At 33.7% G+C, this 21,062-nt stretch overlaps 1 protein-coding gene across 2 annotated transcripts; it reads left to right on the plus strand.

Moving 5' to 3' along the window:
• Positions 1-268: 268 nt before the first annotated feature.
• Positions 269-20,965, plus strand: LOC128187364 (MLX-interacting protein-like). 2 transcript variants are annotated; one of them, XM_052857779.1, is made up of 19 exons: positions 269-701; positions 2,409-2,515; positions 3,509-3,582; positions 4,876-4,992; positions 5,560-5,749; positions 6,007-6,096; positions 6,230-6,312; positions 7,795-8,331; positions 9,098-9,191; positions 14,749-14,799; positions 15,618-15,754; positions 16,064-16,145; positions 16,270-16,493; positions 16,675-16,758; positions 16,916-17,003; positions 17,203-17,302; positions 17,484-17,607; positions 17,704-17,833; positions 18,073-20,965. In XM_052857779.1, the coding sequence occupies exons 1-19, from the start codon at positions 382-384 to the stop codon at positions 18,189-18,191; spliced, it is 2,751 nt and encodes a 916-aa protein (XP_052713739.1). In that variant the 5' UTR covers positions 269-381; the 3' UTR covers positions 18,192-20,965. The 2 variants fall into 2 exon arrangements, with proteins under 2 accessions (XP_052713739.1, XP_052713740.1); XM_052857780.1 differs by lacking the exon at positions 14,749-14,799.
• Positions 20,966-21,062: the final 97 nt, after the last annotated feature.

The following is a 21,062-nucleotide window of genomic DNA, read 5'->3' on the forward strand; positions in this document are numbered from 1 at the left end:
TTGCATCTTGGCATTTTAACATTTCTTGCACATTACCCAAAAATTAAGCAATGTGATAAAATTCATCACAATTCAGTAAATCGGATATAAGCAAAATAAAAGAATATACGTTTATATTCTTAAACGTTCGTCTCCTTAAAATTTAGAAGAAGCACGCGAACGTTCTTCCATAACCTAACTTATCAGGTGACCCTGACCTTATTGATTCGTTACTCGTTCCCACTATATTCTTTCGTTACTTAACTATAACCGGAAGTGGGGTGAAGGTCAACTTATCATGCATATTATTCATGGTCTTTAATGGCGGACGGTAGTTGTTGACAATCGCAGAATACTTGAAATATTTATCCTCCATGCAAACAGACATAGAAGACCTGTCATATGATGGCAATAGAGAAATCTTCGACTGCCACCTTTCAGGCGACAACACTTAAAGATTGCAACATGGAAGAAGCTTCACAAGAGCAGCCCATTCACAGTGGGCATTTTATGATAACAAACGTGCATGCGCCATCCCAAGACGACGACGACGAATATGACGACAATGAAGATGTCAAGCCCGAGTTACAAGAGAATGGATTCGATTTTAATAGTGCCAACAAAACGATATCAAACGTTTACTCTTTCGGACAGAATACCCACACCCTGTCCATTGACGACTCCCTTACGAAACTTTTTGACTGCATGTCACTTGCTTACAGGTATGCTGAATGAGGTGTTTCATCATGCTTCTTACCTGTTCATATAAGATATACTTTTGGTCTCTTTTGCAATTTTAATTGCTTGTATCATTTACTTAACAAATTCTCCTTATGTAACTTGCAAGAAATCTTAGATTACATAATGTGTGTGATTTGATGATATTATCTTTGCCTAGTGGATGTCTGGGCTTACAGAGTACAGACATTGACTGTCTGCCAGCCACCTTAGTCGTAAAGAAATTGGCACAAAATGATGCAGAACACTTAGATTAATAACTTCTTTAAGCCAGTCAAGTTTTATTTGACTGTAGATGGAAAAGTTCAAAGTCCAAATTAAAGCTTATTTGTTTTGTGATTGATTTGCATTCTGGTTGTAAGAAATTTTCACTTCAGGAATGTCAAATAATAGCAGTTTGTTGTCATTTTTGTTCATGCTTTTTTATTGCATCATAACAATTAGTCAGGCAGTGCATTGATGAAGGTCACCATATGATTGAAGCATGATCAATTGAAGCCTCTATACTGCATTTTTACTGCTGACACTGAACCTTATTTTAAGGATGCAAATTAAATGAAACAAGGGCACCACTAAGCGGAGCATCCCCTCGTGAACCTCATGAACCGTTTAAGGCAAAATTGCATTTTTTTTGGCATCCATGATTTTAGTATTTAAACAATAACTGCTGACTTCAAAATTAAAAGGGTTCGTCCTTTCATCATACTTAGGAAGTGTACATACAATGTAGTTTAATAAACATTGGTGCAAGGGTTTTCTTTTGAATCTTGCTTACAAGGCTGAAATAGACACGCATACATACGCACGGACACGCACAGCAGCGATGCTATATCCCTTTTGCAACATGCTGTGCAAAGGGATAATATCAGATATACATATGCATAGAACTGTTGTCAAATGTCAGAAGAATTTTCAATTCCTCAAGAATTCTACAAATTTGCTGTACTTGTGACCATCAAAGTAGAAAATATTTCAATATTCAGTATCTTAAGCAGCAATACTTTTTCTATATTAGATGAGAAAAATATTTTTGATAAGTATGACATATTTTGAGAATTGTATTTACTTCAACTTGAAACATGTTCCCTATTACTAGTACTTGTACTTGAAAATCAAGTGATGACAACCACCATTTATTCACTTTTGATTTTTAACTTTCTGTGATAGTACCAGTATATATAATTTCCAATGTCATTGTCAAAGGGAGCTTTAAAGAGAAATAGGATTCCTAAAAATTATAAAACTTTATATTTATTTTAGATATGACATACTAGTATTTTCTGATTCAGAAAAATCTATTCTATAGTCTGGTAAACAAAAGGTGGTTACGAAGTTTCCAAATTAAGATCCAAGCAGTAGATGTATTACTATGTAGGTGTAGAGTGATATAAAAAGTTAAGCTAGTATAGTCAAATGTAGAATCAAAAGTATTAGAATGTAAAAGTATGTATGAGCACAGTTATTGTGTATACCATATTACAAACGTACACACCAGTGTGATGGTTTATTTGTAATGTTAAATAAAACAGGGTTTTATCCACATTATTATTTTTTCTTTAAAATGATAATTTAAAAGGAGAGGCTGTTCTCTTCAAAAAATTGAATTTATGAAGGAAACAAAATTGTACAGCCTTATCATCTGCCGCTACTTAAAAGATTGTGACTAATGTGTGTGTGTGATTTTTTTTAAGTGGGAAGCTGACATCGCCAAAATGGAAGGCATTCAGGGGTCTGCATCTTACCATGAAAGACAAAGTCCGGTTGAACAACATAATATGGAGGGAATGGTGCATGCAATGTAAGGAGACTTTATTTATCTGTTGCTATTTTATATATTCGGTTTTAACAGATAAATGGTTACTTTTAAAAAACTTTTCAACGTAACATTTCTCACATTCCTTGTGATTAAAGTCCTTTAACTGCCCAATTAACTGTAATTTTTGTGTCACAGTTCAGTGCTTAAAAAATCAGGGCAAGTTGAAAAAATCCTTCTAACAATCAGTAGTGATAAATTTGTTTCCATTGACAAATTTTCTGTTAGTTCATTGTAAGCTTTAATGTGAGATCAACTCACATAAATACCCTTGTGAAAAAAAATTTCATTTCATCCAGATGAAAGTTATAAGGATCTGATTTTAAAATGTCTTTTGATAGATACAGCTGAAGATTATTGATCCGAAAAAATGAACCCCTAGTGTGAAATGTAGGACAGTAGATTTGTCTGTTAATTCAATTTTATTTCAGAAATGGGTCACACATGACCTTAAGTTATTTATGGTAACTCATGGATTCCTTACAACTTTGTTTTTGTTGATTGATTCATGTTTTATGTCAAGCAGTTGCTATATGTACCTTTGAGTCAGAGAGTTCTTTAAGGTAACAGCACCATCTGTGGCAAAACTTGTTTTACAAAAGACCTCTCATAAAATCTTACTCTCTTGTTGCCAGTGATCAAGTATGTACACATTGTACTTTCAGAAAGTATTGAAAAAATTATTATTCCCTTATTATGCCATTTAATCATAATAACCATCTCTGCACCACAGTGTCTTTCTGTGTTGTGGTATTATACCCTATATTTTACTATAGTTCCAAAAATCTATAAACACTTGGCTACCAAAAAAAAAATTTTCCCCTAGCCCCGCCTTTTCCGACGTCTATGCTTTGAAATGTTTTCAGGGGAAACTTGCTATAAGTGTGCCTTATGATAGACGGTTTATAAATAAAGGAAGAACCACAGCTGAGAGTCTTAACAGATCACCAAAACCAGAGATCAATTTTGTTTTTGCAGATAGATATGGAAAAAAGCCAACAGTGTGCCAGTTTGCTTCCCCATTATCCGATGACATACACACAAAACCGGAGGTAAAGGGGGGATAAGTCATCTAATGGTCATAGTACTGCTGCAAATCAATTTTTTCTTTATCAAAGACACCATGACTCAAGTATATGAGAATTCTACTTCTGTGAAAATAATTGCAAGAAATGTTACCGTAATCCGGTGAATATAAGACGCAGTAGTGTAAAATACACACCCCCGTCTTTGGGCCTGGAAGTGGTGAAAAAAAGTTCCTTTGGATGTATGATACGCATAAAAAAAAATTGACCAAACCATAATGCTGAGTATCAACAAAGCAGTTATACTTTGTATACACTCTTAATTTCAGCGTGGAAATACACCACTGGAAATAAAAAGAACAAAATTTTTTAGATTCGGATTTATTTAACTAATAAATCGCGGTAATATTTTTATTTCATTATCAATGTTTTGAATAGACCTAGTATTAAATATTTTACCGTAAATAAAATCAACTACTTTTAACAAGCGTTATATAATTGTTTAGTCATTACAAACCCTCTGTAGTGAAAAACAAACGGTGTACAGGTATGGAGATAACGGACCTAATTAAATTCTAAAATGATGCCGATCAAAGTGATCAGTTAGAGGCCAGGAACATAATAAAATATGTGCACAAATAGTTGTGTTGTGTATAGTACACTTATAGCCTATGGGGAGTGTCTGAGATACCCAAGGTGTCAATCGTTAGCGATGGGGGAGCACAACAATGGCTTCAATTAACGGAATAGGTTATAGAATTATTTATATTCATGATTATTTGCAATAAATCAATTATCATTACATGAAAATGGTCAAAAATGAGCCAAATGATGTGTAAGCTGTTTGCAAAGATCAGTTACAAATATAGCACGTGGCCCGCATTCTATTAATAACAGTTGTAATGGCGGCGTACACGGAGATAAAGAATAGGCAGTTCAAATTAATTTTCAAAGGCCATCTTGAAACAGTTTATTGATAAACAGACTTTAAGTATACATTTTCTTTAACTACACGCTATAACAATCATTTCCTCAGGGTTAAATATTAATATATATGTGATAATGAAGTAATGTTACGATGTATAGCAGGGTATCGGTTCTGTCTGTGTACAGTATAATACCGGTATGATACCGGGGCTTCATCTAGGGAAAAAAATATGTCAAAATCCTATAGGGATGTATAATACCCACCCCTTTCTCCTGTATTATATTCACTGGATTACGGTAAATAAATTTTTGAAATGAAGTGCTATGTTCAACATTGTGTGGTGGGTGTATTTACATGTTATAAAAATAAACTTAAGTGTTTTATTTTTTTAGGCAATTGTTTTGGAGGGGAAATATTGGAAAAGAAGACTGGATACAGTTACTAAAGAATACAAAAGCTGGAGGAAGTTCTCAAAGAGTCACATGGCCAAGAAGTTCAGCATTGATGTGGTGGGTGGCTGTGACATTTGATACACAAGTTGTGGTTCTACAGCATTTTCTCTCATTCAGTTCTTGGTTACCGCAGCATAATCTCTCTTTCAGTTCCTCTCCAATTCATATAATATTTTTTGTAATTTTCACTACCGTTAATCTTGACTGAAATGAAAATTATCCTGATTAGAATTAATGGAGATCATGGATAAATGATGTAAAATGAACTTGAAGTTCATAAGGTTAGGTCAAGGTCAAAGCAGATGCCCCTTGGGTAAAATTGGACTGAATCTTGACTGAAATGAAAATTATCCTGATTAGAATTAATGGAGATCATGGATAAATGATGTAAAATGAACTTGAAGTTCATAAGGTTAGGTCAAGGTCAAAGCAGATGCCCTTGGGTAAAATTGGATTCTTAGGTCAAAATCAATGCAGATTTCTGTAAGTACAATCTAGTTCATGGTTCAACCAAAGAATGGTCACCCTTGTGTTAAATGTTTGCAAAGTTAAATCCAGTAATTTACTGTCATGTTTGCAGAAAATGTGTAGAAATTGTGACTTAGATTTTTGTGAATTTTTCAGAAAGCCACCAATGCTGAGTTACTGGCCAAAGTGGTGGAGGTGACAACGATCCCGAGTAATCAACAAATGTCTGCCACAGACCTCCTTCTGAACAGCAGCACCATGGACTTCATGGACCTGGATTTTAACAGTGACACCTTGTTCAACACCCTTAATCAACCTTTCGCGTTTCCCAATCCCAAAGAATTTTGTGAGTGAATGTTAAGTCTTGACTCTTCATTATTTACATGAACCTTTTGGTTTGTGTTCTATCATTAAGAAAAAAAAACCCAAAAATTCATTTTTTGTGATGGCATAGTTTGATATATCCAGTCAATTAACATATTTCTCTTGCAGCCTACAGTTCAAAATACAGTGAGAGAAATATGTAATTTATTCAGATTACTCAAGTATGTATTAACTTATTTGGGATTGCTGTGAAACAGGGATGTTGACTTACTTTTACAGATGGAATGTCAACTGCCGACCTGATGCAGCCAGGCTTGGTTCCTCTACAGCCAAATCTGGACGATCTGATGGACTACGATTCCATTCAAGGTAGGCAACTCTTCCATGCCCATATGTCCAGATCATGCAATGTTTCTAAATTCGAGTCTGAAATTCCAAAGATATTGAATTCTGCGTTGTGTTTTTATATTCAACAGTAACAGACCATGTTTTCATCTTTCAGATATTGTCACAACTCGTTCACAGGGTAACAGTGTGATGCACTTCACTGGGAATCATAGTATGGATACGTCTACAAACACTAGTGTAAGGAAGCTATGTATCTTATTCAGAGCTAGTGTAATACTGTAAACTAACTTGTGCAAGAAGTTTTTAGCTCACCTGAGCTGAAAGCTCAAATGAGCTATTCTGATCACATTTTGTCTGTCGTCCGTCTGTCCGTAAACTTTTCACATTTTCAACATCTTCTCAAGAACTACTAGGCCAATTTCAACCAAACTTGGCACAAATCATCCTTTTGCAAAGGGGATTCAAAGTTGTGAAAATTAAGGGCCACACCTGTTTTCAAGGGGAGATAATTAGAAATTAATGAAAAATTTCATAGTGTAGATTCAAAGTTGTGAAATTCATGACCCCCGGGGGTAGGGTGGGGCCACATTGGGGGCTCGAAGTTTTATATAGGAATATATAGAGTAAATCTTTAAAAATCTTCTTCTCAGAAACTAATGCAGACAGGAAAGCTGAAACTTGTGTGGAAGTATCCTCAGGTAGTGTAGATTCAAAGTTGTGAAAATCATGATCCCTGGGGGTAGATTGGGGCCACATTGGGGGGGGGGGTGTTAAAGTTTTACATAGGAATATATGGGTAAATCTTTAAAAATCTTCTACTCAGAAACTAATCAGCCAGATGATTCTTTATAATTGTTAATACTTTGGCTCCAGGACAATTCTTCGGCTTCACAAGAAGGTTCAGAGTTTGATGTAGGTTTATATCCCATATATAAACAATTATTAAGGATCTTTTTGAGAACTGCTATACTCATCATGTGATATGACTATAAAATCATCCTGTTAGAAAAGGGACTAATGATTATAAACTTAAAAATATCCAGGGGGGGAAATGGATTTTATTTATACAGGATCTACATGTATTATTGTACATTGTCCAGATTGTTTGTATTATGACTCCATTAAGCTGATTTTATCATATATATATTGTTCCTCAGGTGAGCGATGTGGCCCATGGGCCTCTTGTGAGTTTCTCGAGAGCCTCGTTGTCGCGAATATTTCTTGCCGTGAACTATACCTAGTTGTATGGTTGTGATAACAACACAGTTTTGAATAAGGTGTGATAGCGAACAATAGTCGTTGCAAACTAATTTATCGGAAGTACTGTAAGCCAACTTTTATTCGCTTAGGAGAAATATTTGCGAGGTTTGTGAGAGCCTTTGACGCGAATATTTCTCTCCGTAAACCAGGCCTTTGTTGTATGTGTGTACCGGTAATAACAACATGCTTTTATTGCAAAAATAGTCATTGTGAAGCAGTTTTTTCTTCAGAATATTGTGAAAGTCGTTGCAAATAAAAGTTGGTTTACAGAATGTGAAATCTATAGTTTACCATCACTGTTAGATAAATTAACATCTAAATATTGTATGATACATGTACAACATCTGTTCACATGCATATACTTGTCACAGCTATCAATGCATGTACTTGAAACTGGTCATGTTTGGTAGTCATTTGAAATTTCTTGTGGTATATTAAAAATCTAAGTTTATCTTACAGAATTGCACAGTATTTTCGCTAATGGACACAAGACAAAGTGAATTACAATCACCTGGAATTGAAATACAGCCCCAGTCCCCAGGAACTAAGACTTTGGGGGACCTTCTTAGTGGGAGGCCCCAGTCTCCAGGCAACAAGACTTTGGGAGACCTCTTAAGTGGCCTTCTGGGAAGTATTACTACTTCCTCCATTTCTGACATTAACAGTGTAGAGAGCCAGTTGATATCACGGTTACAGCAACAACAGCAGCAGCAGACTGCTACTGTACAGCAGAACAGAACAAACAATACATTTTTCTTGACCCAAAACAATGAGGAGTCAATGAACAGTTTGTCAACAGTGACTCATTCGCCCTCGGAGCCAGTCATTAAGGTGTCTTCTCTGGAGGAGGCTTTACTGGGCAAAAATCCAATCCTGACAAATCAGACTGCTAAAACTACAAAAACACATGGATCTAAAATCCCAACCCGAAGTAAAAGTGTGCCACAAGTGTCCCAGAAATTGTCACAGAGAAAAGAAGGAAATTTTGTGAAACCAGTGAGTAGTGAAATTTATTCTCTAAGTTAGCAATCAGAAATTACTTTCATCTTACTGTCTTCGAGGAAAATCATTCAATAATATTTTTCTTTGAAAAAATTAACCTTTAACCTTGGAAGATAAAGCTATTCCATGATGACAAGATCAAGATTGATAATAGTTCCATGTCATATTATGATATGCAGATTTATGTAGTTATTGGTACACTACAAATCATTTTACTGTCATCCGACCAGGTTATATTTACATTTTCCATGTATTATGCCAGCAAGTGAAATGAATAAATGAAAAAAATGAATCAAAAATATGATATGTTTTGACTGTTCTACTACATGTATATAACAAAAACAACTGATACTCCTGAAAAAACACAATGTCTCATTAAAAAAACTTAAGGACTGTAAATAAACACATTAGTAGCTACGTTGGCAGTAGCTGTTTATTAGAGTCGGTACTTACTTTCAATAAGAAATCTGCACACTAATTCATATCAAACATTTTAGCTAAGATTATGCCATACATACCTTTAGAATATTTCAAATTTGAATATGGGCAAAGTCAAACTCATGAAGTTTCCCAAATTTTCCCCCCAGGTTTTGGTTGTGCCTTATTCTGTATATGTTACCTGTTTTATACGATTACAGTATGCTTTACAAACCAAACAAGTTTTAATAAAAGTTTTATGCATGTTTTAAATGAAAGGACAAAAATTCTCCTCTACCAAACTTATAAACAAGTTTTTAACATGCTGTGTATCCTCTTTCAGGTTAAACCTGCCACACGTACGAAACAGAGAAAAATCGCTCCAAACCCAACCCCGTCTCCAAACAACACGTATCTGGCCCAGCTTCTTACTACAGGTGAGTTCTGTTGGTTCTCTACAATTAGGAGCACTCTGCAGTTTAGTTGCTTTTCTCTCGCTGTTTGTACTGAGATATTCAACCAATTGAAAAGCAATACTTACCGTAATGTCGCGTGTATAACACACACTTTTTTTCAGCCAAAATTTGATCAAAAGTAGGGGGTGCGTGTTATACATAGGACTAAAATTTTACCCCATTTTTTCAAGCCGTGATTCTTAATACCTCGGGAGACGTGACTGCCGATATAGCGTGTTATGCAAGTTGTATGAGTTTATATTTTCTGCTGATATAGCGCGTTATGCAAGTTGTACGAGTGTATACTAAATTTTTTGCATCAAAAATACCTTATTCTGAGTTTTATTTCCATGTATTGAAATATTTATCCACTCTCAACACTATTTCTTGCATCAAACAAGTTTAAATATCGCCAGTGTATTCGCCATTACGTAAGCAATCACCTGTTGACTCGGCGCGTGGTCAATGTTTGTTTAACAATTTCCGGTGTCAGAAGCATGCACCTGTCTTGTGTCGGACTTCACAGGGTGTTTTCAAGTGCATGAAGATTAGCGATTATTCTGATTTTATTAAACTTGATTACTTCGTGTCCAGTTATGCAGTTAAACGTTATTGCTTTACAAAGACACTGCTAAAAATACATCGATCATTTGTACGACTTGATAATGACTATATACGACATACATACGTTTCTTCAGAATGTTTATTTAACAACAATCAATGAGTTTGACTATAATTAATCAATTAAATCATTTCTTTTGATGTTGTTTTGGTTTATATCTGCAAACATTATAACTTTTAAACTTGGTTGCCGTTCTTCCCTACGTATGATGATCTTCAACTTTTCCACTGTTTACGAAGTGTCTAATGATATTTGATACCGCCCATGTAAATCATGCCGTCCTTTTTAAGTAAAATTGTAAGAACTTTGACTCTAATATCGCTTGGGCAATGTTCCGATCACGAAATTACAGTAATTGCGCTTGGGTTACAAAATTATCATTAAACATCGATAGTTATTTGGAAAAATGGCGGCCGTCGATTTTCATCATTGTGCTATGTGCTATCACAAAATTAAAGAAATTGCGCATGGATTATAAAATTATCATGAAACATCGATTGTTTTGGGGGAAATTGCGGCCGTTGGTTTCGCCATTTTTGGGGTGCGTGTTATACATAGGACCTGCTGTTTTTTCGCTATTTTTTGGTCAACTTTGGGGGGTGCGTATTATACACGAGTGCGTATTATACACGATACATTACGGTAGCCAAGATAAGTAAGAACAATTAATATAGTATTCCTTTATGTTGAATATTCAACAAGGTTGGCATAATTAAGAGCGGAGTTAAAGAAATCTTGGGTTCTGTGTAGTTCTGTCAGTGTTACTAGTTTTTCTCTAAATTTGTCTCAAACTTTTGAATGTAATTTAAGTTCCCCTGTATTGTCTTAAAGGGGCATGGTCACGTTTTTGGTCAAAAATTCTTTTGCCGATTTCAATATTTACAATGCTTCAAAAAGGCAACCGAAATTTGAGTGTGACTGTCATTTGTTGAGTTATAAGTGAGTTACAGAGCTTGAAATTCTTCACTATGTAAACAAAGCGTTTGTTTACATTTCTAACGTTGAAGCTAAAATTTCAGTTTTTAACCTAAAACAAACGTGTAAAACGTTAGAAACTGTTTACCTTTGCTTAAAATAGATAAAAAGAGAGACAAGTAAGCTGGAAAAAGATATTTTACTGGTTTATTGAGCCTATGTGAACAAAAACAGGGCACGAGCCTTGTGAGCCCTGTATCTTGCTTACAACTCTACAAATAACTCAAGTTTTATTTGATCATTAGAAATTCATTTCTAAAGCACTCTAAATAATAAAAACATTAAAAATAGAATTTGACCAAAATCGTGAGTATGCCCCTTTAAAAAGTAAAAAAGTTTAGGGCTGTGACATGCTGAGATGATTTGGATGCCGAGCTTGAGAAAGAAGAATTTTAAGCGATCAAAATGTAATAAAAAGAGTTGTATAATAAACTGCATTTAATTTCAAACACAAATCACCCCCAAATAATATATTTTGTTTACATGATTACATAGTTTACAACATTTTCTTACATCTCTGAAACAATTTAGCAGCTCACATACGTCCCTGTAAAGTTTTCATAGGCCCCATCTGATTTTTCCTAACACAACATATCATCAGTATGAAATAATGATCGTATAATAGAGCATGGTGTAACTTTTTCCCCTGATGGTTGGATGATACAAAACAATTGCAAGCCCTTTTATTCCAGAGATTTATCAAGTAAAAGAAATGGAGATGAATTTCATACCAAGGATTTATCAGTGTTAATGAAATTTATACCATTGAATAAACAATTATCAAACAAGGATATTATTATTAGGGCCCCGCAACGATTTGCGGGTGCCCTATAGTAATCACTCTGTCCGTCCGTCCGTCCATCTGTCACTCTTCCGTCCACAAATTTCCTGTTTTTTTCTAATAACTTTTTTTATGGTTGCCTAATCAAGTTCAAATTTGGTATGGTAGTTCAGTAGGCAGAAATACATATTTTGATGCTAAGTTTGGTTCTCTATGTCTTCTGGTTTGGAGCTGGGGTGGTGGGGTAGATTCCTAACTATGCATATGAAGAATGGGCAAAGAGAGATAACTGCTGAGAATGAATGGGCAAAGAGAGATAACTGCTGAGAATGTTACCATTGTATACATGGAAGGCTGTGCAATATTTGTCCTTTGGGATTAATTAACCTTCCACAGGAAGAAAATCCTAAGCTTTATCTCTATCTGTCACATTGAGATTAATTACTGCATTGCCTGTGTCTGCAAATGAACTTTGTTTTGAAGTTAAGGTCAATTTTGAATGATGTGTAGTATTGTGTACATTCTTTGAAATATGGATTTAAAATATAATATTTTTATTTATTTTATTTTGGTTAAAATACCGTACACAATGATTTATAATAATTTATTGAATAGAGGCAAAGCCTAGGTATCATTGCATTGGTATCAATTCTTTGTTTTTTTAACAAATTTTATTTCATCCCATGTTAACCCACTTTATCCCGTGGATATAACTCATTGGATATTTTTTTGATATCCCACAGTTGTGACTTTACAATGGGATTTGCCTAGGCATAATGAAGTAAAATAATGTGGAGTTTAATAAACAGTATAAACATTGATTGCGGTGTATAAAACATGGGATAAATAGAATCTCATATGATTTGTAGTATAATATGATTTTTATCCAACTTGTGTGTTTTATTCCCTCACTAAGGCTCAAGAAAAAAACACTTTAATTGTTGGATGAAAATCATACTGTGGAATCATTAGATTTCGTGGTGGCTCAATTTTCGTGGGATTCGTGGTTACCTCTCATCCACGAAATAACATCCTCCACGAATCATTAATTAGGGTAATAAAGTCATATTTCCTTTTGTAAATATAGGAGAATACACGAAATTACGTCCTCATGAACCTGTAAAATTTAAGCCATCCACGAAAATTGGCCCCCACGAAATTTAATGATTCCACAGTATCCAACTACAAATCACGAGATCCTATATATTCTAGTTCTTTACATCTTCTGCCGGGCATTTATTTTTCATCATTGTTAATATAAAGAGGATGGAATTCAAAGTTTTTTTCACTTCTCTATATTAATTGTCATAGCGGGGCCCTTCCTGACTGGTCAGTTTTCTAGTTGATTTGATGAATGAGAAATTGGATTAATTATTTGTACCCCAAAATTTATGACATAGAATTAAAATAGGGCATCATCAGATTCTTATGTAATCTTAAAACAGGAAAAATTTAAAAATTACATGAAATAAGTTGGGAATATTAACCATACTTTTTCACAGCCATTTTCACAGTACTTTACTGTTGACTTTTTTGAGTTCAACTGAAATCTCACATTTATGTTTAAATGCTGTCTTTATATATAGCATCATGATAACGATGAACTTTGCATCCCAAAAACGTTGTCATAGATCAATTGAATATGACCTAATTTTGTCCACAAAACATGGGAGATGGAGGTCATGGAGTGCACTTTTTTATCAGTCACCTGTCTGTTGATTGGTTACAATTCATTGTATAGGAAGATACATGTAGTCATGCACTTGCAATTAAATAATTTTGGTGAGAGATTTGGGATCTTTTGTCTACATTTTTTGCAAAAAGACTTCTAGGTAAATTTTAAAAAAGAGGAATTTTAAAGAATAGTAAATTATTGAACGTAACACTAGATCAGTTTTTCATTGTGTTAATATATTATAAGAATACCAATGAAAAAGAAAGAATGAATAAAACTTCAGACATACGTTGTAGATAGTTTATAATTTGATATGAATCAAAGAAAATATTAACATTTGCAAATATGCTTCCTTTAATGAACCTACAGAATAGCGAAAACATTAATTTTGTGTAAACTTTTTAATGATGTCACAATGATAACCACACTCGCTAATCGTTTGACAGTTAACATTGCGATTTAGTTAACATAAAAATATGGTTTTGTTAATAAATCTGAACAATTCGCCTTTCTCAAACATTCTCTTTCTCTTTAATGATGCATGTAAATGTATACATTTAGAAATAATTTTTATGATTTGAAATAAAGTATCATTAAATGAATATCTTAATATGATCATTTACAATTAGATCTTGCCCTGACTGATATGTGAGATCACCTAATGTTGTGTCTGCCTGATGTTTATCTGTGTGATAAACCTGTTTATCTACTTGATGTATTGGTATTTATCTCAAACACCTCTTTATGGGGTCACATAACTGTGTCGCCTACATTAAGATGTTGCATGCCCCTAATGTACACAGCTAATGCTTCTCATGAATGGGACATTTAGTGCGTCAACATGCAATAGTGCATTCCAAAGAAAATTTTTTTTAAAAAAATGGTGTTTTGACTTGCTGAGATTTGTTTGGTCATGCTACATAAACAAATGAAATAATAATTTTTGCATTCAAACAAAAATTTGTGGGTGTATTCTGATGCAGAAACAGCTATCCAAAGAAACATAGATAATTAAATATGTTATATAATATTTTTCAGAATCTAAATATGCAATATGTGATTATCTTATACTGTATATACATGTAGTGTATGCCGGCTGTAGCTGTCAAAAGTTAAAAAAAATCCATGCACACTAAAAAAAAATCAAACAAAAAAAACTCTTTTCATTTGCATACAAAACATATTTCCTAATCACACACTGACATGCTTGGTTGATCTGGCCCTAGCCTAGCCAGTACTTTGACCTTGACCTCTTGTTCCTTCCATGCATGCTATTTCATCACCTATTTTCATGTACAGAGGATGATCCAATCATGATCATTGAAGAAATTTCCATACCCAAGCCCTGATAAACCTATAGCATAGCTCCTTAGAGTTTTGATTTTTTTAAGGCACTTGTCACTTGTATGGAGAGTGTTGCATGTTCTGGTTAGGATCAAATGAGCTGACTCTATTCCTTGCAATTATATTTATTGTAATTACTTAGACATGATTCTGGGTGGAATTCAATTGTCCCCAGTCAGCCAACTTGCCAAGGGTAAGACAGATTTTGCACAAGCATGCATGTTATGCTTTTAAAAAATTTCCTTTAAATTCTTTCAATTTTTCAGTTTTATATTGTATTTTGCTTTTTAAGTTTCAAACTATATATTTTATATGATGAAAGTCAAATAATTAGTAGCATTTTATACTTGGATTTACGTGCAATTGTAAATTATCTGTTGGAAGTATATGTTTACTAACAACAATTAAGAAAATTGATTTTAAAAAAAAAGGCATGCACTATTTGTTATCATTATTGTTATAACTAGTTTTGGGTTAATTCATTAATTGACAATTATTTCTGAAATTTATCATATACTATGGGACATGAAATTGCCTTGTAACTGTTTAAGCACATATATAACACATTCAATCTATTTTTCTTTGTGTCCAGCAAATTGTGGAACTTAAAAGAACTCTAGGAAATATCTTTACACTAAAATTATGACTATCATGTATTTATTTTTATTCCAAGAGATTAATGTTTTTCATTTACATCTGTGAAGCTTAAAGCTATTTTAATATGGTGAATCAAACAAATTTTTTCGAATTTAATGTTTGAAATTTAATAATATCTCTTTTAATAATAATCTCTTTTTTTTCTAAATAAATGTTAAGTGCATAAATACATGTACTCATTATTGAATTGTCTCAAAGGACTTTAGGTCTATTTATAAAAAAAAGAACATGTTTTTACTTTTGAGTCTTAAAATTAGTAGTTTGATACCTTATTATTTAGCTATTGCTACAGTTTAACTGTGCTTTTAAATGATTGAAAGACAGCTGTATTATGTATGCTTTTGTTTTCTGTAGGAACCTACCCAGGTGCTATCATTAATGTGAAAAAGGAGGCAGGAGGTGTGGCAGCACCCAGTATAGTGACCATTCAGGGGCAGCAACCCACACCTTCACCAATGGTTGTGACATCAATCCCTGTATCCTACAATAAAGTAAGTAACTTAACAAGGCAATTACTTACAAGGGAAAAAAATCAATACTGGGTGCTTAGCATAAAAAGGGTGTTAGTCATACTAGTTAAAGAAAGTGAACCTGCATTAAAAATATTGTCCACCATGTTTTGTATTTTGATGTATCAGTATAAACATGTATATGTATTTGTCTCTTGAACTGAATGTTATTTTTATTGCTTGAGTCTGTGTTCTAATAACATGTATCAGAAAGCAATTTGAAGAATTATGTAATTCAAAATCCCAAACACTAAAAACAGTTACTTATGTAATTGTTGTACTCTGTTTTAGCTGACAGACATACTGCTGCAAACACAGAATTCTACGGTTGAAGTTGCTAAAGACACAGTCATTAACTTTGTTTCAAATCCAGGTACTGATTACCTTATTATTTAATTAATGCTTACCCTAATTTTAAAACTATGATTTTTAGGTTAATTATTGTTCTGGTCTCAAGTATGAAGATATAAAAGTTTGTTGTTGTTTGTCCATTGTAGTCACATTGTCATCCAATGCCACGGTAACGGTGCCTCAGATCACCACAGTACCGACCTTGACCTCCACTAAGCCAGCGGTCCCTGTTCTGTCCCCCTCCCTGACCGATTCCCTCACCTCTAGACGGTCCAGCTACCCCCCAGCAAGTCCCAGCATGGTCCTGTCCAATCCTACTAGTCCATCAGATAGTGTGTCGGTTACTAGTCCTTCAGGGAACCAGTCAGGGGTAAGCAGGGTTCTTCTTGTCGTTTTACTGTTTGCCAATAAACATTACTTGTAGAGAAAACATTACTCTAATTGATTGTCTTAGTGAATTGTATAATGTTGGACGTGGGAAAATCTTTGAATGGATTAACCATTGAAGCACTGAATAGATACAATGATGTAACTTTGTGTATTGATTTCAGGACTCTGAATCGGAGTTCCGAGGTGGAGAACACAGGAGGTTGAATCACACCTCAGCAGAACAAAAGAGACGCTGTAACATCAAGGTGGGTCTCATAGGTTAAATTCCCTGGTTGTTGTCATTGGTCTTCACAACGTATTTGATTGGTTATGTGATTCATGGGAATTGAGATGAATTTTGATGAGTCTTTTGATAATGAGTCTTTTTATGTAGGTATTACACTCTTTTTTTTTATATTACAGAGTGGTTTTGACCTTCTTCACACTCTTATCCCATCCTTAAGTCAGAATCCAAATGCGAAAGTCAGTAAGGCTGCAATGCTACAGAAAAGTAAGTCATTTACTCCAAAATTTTTAGGATACTGTATACCCGAGTTGCTGAAATGTTCTTTTAATTTCTTTAATTCTGAATAAAAATAAATTGACATACAAATATATTTTTTTAATATTTGTTAGAAATATGATGACATTGATATTTATGAATTTTGGTGAACATCTAAAGGAATGTCTGAGGTCCTTATCTTTTGAAGCTGCCGAGTACTGTAAAAAGTTGAAGGCAGAGAGAAAGCAGATGCAAAATGAAGCAGAGATCCTCAAACAAGAAATAGAATCTCTAAATGTTCAAATCAGGTCAGTTGATTTGAAATAAATGAATTTAATGATATTAGATTATTATTTCATATACTACAAATCTACTAATGTTTTGATTCAAGTTAAAAAAGACAGACATACTTAATTTGTATGGTAATCATAGTCTGTACCATACTTTTATATTTCACATTTAATATTTGTCCTGATTTTCCTCCAATAGCCAATGCCAAGCTCAGCTGCCAGCTACAGGGGTCCCCGTCACACGTCAGCGGGCCGACCAGATGAAGGAGATGTTCCAGGAGTATGTCAAAAATCGGACACTGTCCAACTGGAAGTTCTGGATTGTATCCTTAAACTTCATTATTCATCTAATACATATGATTTGCTGTTTGATAGCAAAACTTTTAATAAAACAAGCGTTTTCCTTGACAGATCTTTAGTTCTCTACCATTATCCAGGGTCTGTTTGATACGTATAATAATATGGTGTCCACAGCTAGCATTGATGAGCTGTGTAGGACCACATTGGCTTGGTTAGATCAACACTGCTCACTTGTGGTCTTACGGCCAGGTAAGTTTATACAACATGTACATTGTAATCGAAAGGAGTTGTGTTGAACTCACTGATAAATTATGTCGAATTTGATGAAGCTATGATATGTAAAGAATTGGGGGGAAAGTCCCCTCCCACTGGCTCCCAGTATATGTGTCCTTCAGTTATATCCCATATCATATACTTTAGATAGAAAGTGAGTAAAACTATTCTATCTTCAATTATGCAAATTTAATTGATGTCTGTTCTCTTTACAGCTGTTTTGAATGCACTGCGACAACTTAGCACCACCACCAGTATTTTGTCTGATCCGTCGCGCATGCCTGAACATGCAACAGAAGCGGTCTTAAAAACAGACAAATCAACTGGTTCCTGATGGCTCCCATTGAGACAATCTGTGCTTCGCCCAAAAATTGATAGTTGTTCAATTGACAGCCCAAAAATTGACAGTTGTTCAATTGACAGCTGTTCAGTTTGCCTTGAACAATGTCAGAAGTTTGCTGTCTTCGAATGTCAAGGACAGTCACTCACTGTACGAGGTCAAGTGAAGGACAGTGTCGGACATTTTACAAAGTATAGGGCAGCTTATTTCTACTTGTATAAGCAATATATCTGTTTTAAGACACAATGCCACCTTTGTTTGTTATTTTGTACTTTGATGTGAAATGGCTTTAATTGAATGTGATACAGTGTTGATTTGTGTGAGGTGATGTGAGAAATTTCTGCTTATGTTTTTGCAGATTATTTTCTGAAATGATGTTGTTAGAGCAATAACCTGCAAGTTATAGAAAAAAGAAGTACCACTTTATAAAAACAGTTTTGAGAACTGGTACAGAGAGAGAATTTTTATTGCAGAAAGATACATATAAAATAGTCTTGCAATAGCTTTTTTTAGAAGATTCTTTTTTCTCATCTTGTACATTTTGTCAGTTAATTTATTTCGGTCCATCTTTGTACCATCTGCTGAATAGCCACCAAGCAATATCTTGAACTTTAATAATAAGGTCCTTTGGTTCAGATTGAAGCATCTAGGGAGTTTATAATTTCAAAGCTTTTTTTTGCTCATTTTTTATTTGCTCACTTCTCTCAGTTTTAAAGATGAAATAACTTAAATGGTTAAATCATGTTGAGGTATTGAGAAAAAAACCCCAATGTTTTGAGAACATCTGTCTTAAGAAATAAATTTAGTCAATTCTAATTTTTAGTACCTGTGAGATTAAAGAAACATATGGGAGTTTTATAGCCCTATCTTCTATGATCATGGTGAATTGCAATGCAACTGTATGTGAAATCTTTATTATATTGCTAAAGGTTGTTGTTTTCACACAGACAAGATAGACATTTTACATGTGCAAATCATGAAGACGGGGCAAAAATCCAACTTTAAATATTGACTTGCACAATTGTTTTGTATTAAAGATTATGAATTTGAAAACTCAGTTCTTAAGCAATGTGCCATTAATGTGCCTGAAAATTCATTGTTTTTTTTTTAAATCATATACAGACCATTTGTTAGAACATTTTATCCTGTATTTTGCTATCCATTTCTTTATTGTTATACAAAGTGTAAATATCCATGAATAAGTTTTCTGATTGATAAAACTATACGAATTCAAATGATATTCCCATCCAAAAGTTAATAGAACTGCTTAGCATTATCATATAATAGCCAATGCATTTACCTGATTATAACTAATATACATATTAGATATGCTCAAATACATGTGTTTGTACACAGATTTGTCAGTAATGCATCTTTACCAAATACTCTCAATAATAAGGATATGTGGACCTCAGCATTATCTTTTTCATTAATCTGTTGAGACAATTTCCAATGCGTATTTTTGTTGAATGGTGGCTGTTAATTTTGGGTTTGTCAAGAACAATGTTGCTCTATGAAATCCACCTCCAACATAATAGTGCATGCCGTTATACCGGTGTCAGTAGGCAGTTCTAATCGCACTTAACTGAAAAAGCTCACAAATCACAACTGATTCCCAGTGTTCTTTACAATATGTAAGACAATTTGTGTTGTCCACAAGTTTATCCACAATGCAAATTCAATGTGAAAAGTTTTACTAGAGATACCGGTAAAAAAGGGTAATTTAGCAATACCTCATAATTTAGCATAAAAGTGTAATCAATTACAGAATGTAGTTGGTGTAGAAGGATAAAGAATCAATTCATAGCATTAAAATGTAATGTATGTCAGATGTTTATTGAACCTGACTGCATTCTGAAATGGACAGCAGACACTAAATAATGATGCTAGATATTTAATTGTAATTATTAGTTGATTTAATAAACTTTGTGGTATATTATCATATCTTTATTTAGTGAACTTGGTCCACCTACCCCCCCCCCCTCCAAAAAAAAAAATCTGGATCTGTTATTCTTTTCATTTACTGATGAATATTCTGGAAGTGTACTTGCATTTGTGTTGTACATGTACTATTCCAACTCTTTCAAAATGTTTAACTTCCCAACTAAAGGAGTGGGAAAACTTGGTGCTGAATAATTTGTGTGTATTTTGTTAAATGAACTATACAGTTAAACAATGTGATCTCATACTTAACAGGATGGAGAAAACAGAGAATTTAAGATGTAGTGGTGATAAAAACACAAGTCTGGGTCCACATATCTATGGTAAACAAGACATTTATGTTGAAGCTGTATATGATATAAAGTCTCCATCATTTTTAGTATTCTGCAATCATTTTGGATGTTTTGATTCATGGTGTGTAGCTTAACCAATAGCAATCTAGAAATCATTTTTATATGTATAAAAATCTACACAAAAAAGGAATGTCAAACCACTTTTTAAGAAAATACTTTTTTTTGGCCAAATTTAGTAGTGAGAATTCTTTATAAAGGGCAGCTCACATGTAATTACCAAATGTTTATTATAGTACTCTGTATGGTAGTTTAAATTACATGTATATACTGTTATACACATTGAGTGAAGTGTTATCAAATGTTGATTGTTATGTAAAACTAAATGGTATTAAATTCTTTGATTTATCTATTACATGTACGAGAAAGAAATGTGATGTCATATCAAAATAAGAATAAAAAGTAATATATAATGTATAGGTATGGGATTTGTATCATTATGAATGATGAAATGCAAACAATAAAAAACAAACATTATTTTGTGTTGGTATTATTTGACTTGAAGAAACAAAATTGCATGGACCAATATAAGGTTCCAGTAATTCTACAGATTGACGAGTTCATCAACTGGTCT

The sequence above is a fragment of the Crassostrea angulata genome, chromosome 6 (assembly GCF_025612915.1).
Source record: "Crassostrea angulata isolate pt1a10 chromosome 6, ASM2561291v2, whole genome shotgun sequence".
Lineage (NCBI taxonomy): Eukaryota > Metazoa > Mollusca > Bivalvia > Ostreida > Ostreidae > Magallana > Magallana angulata.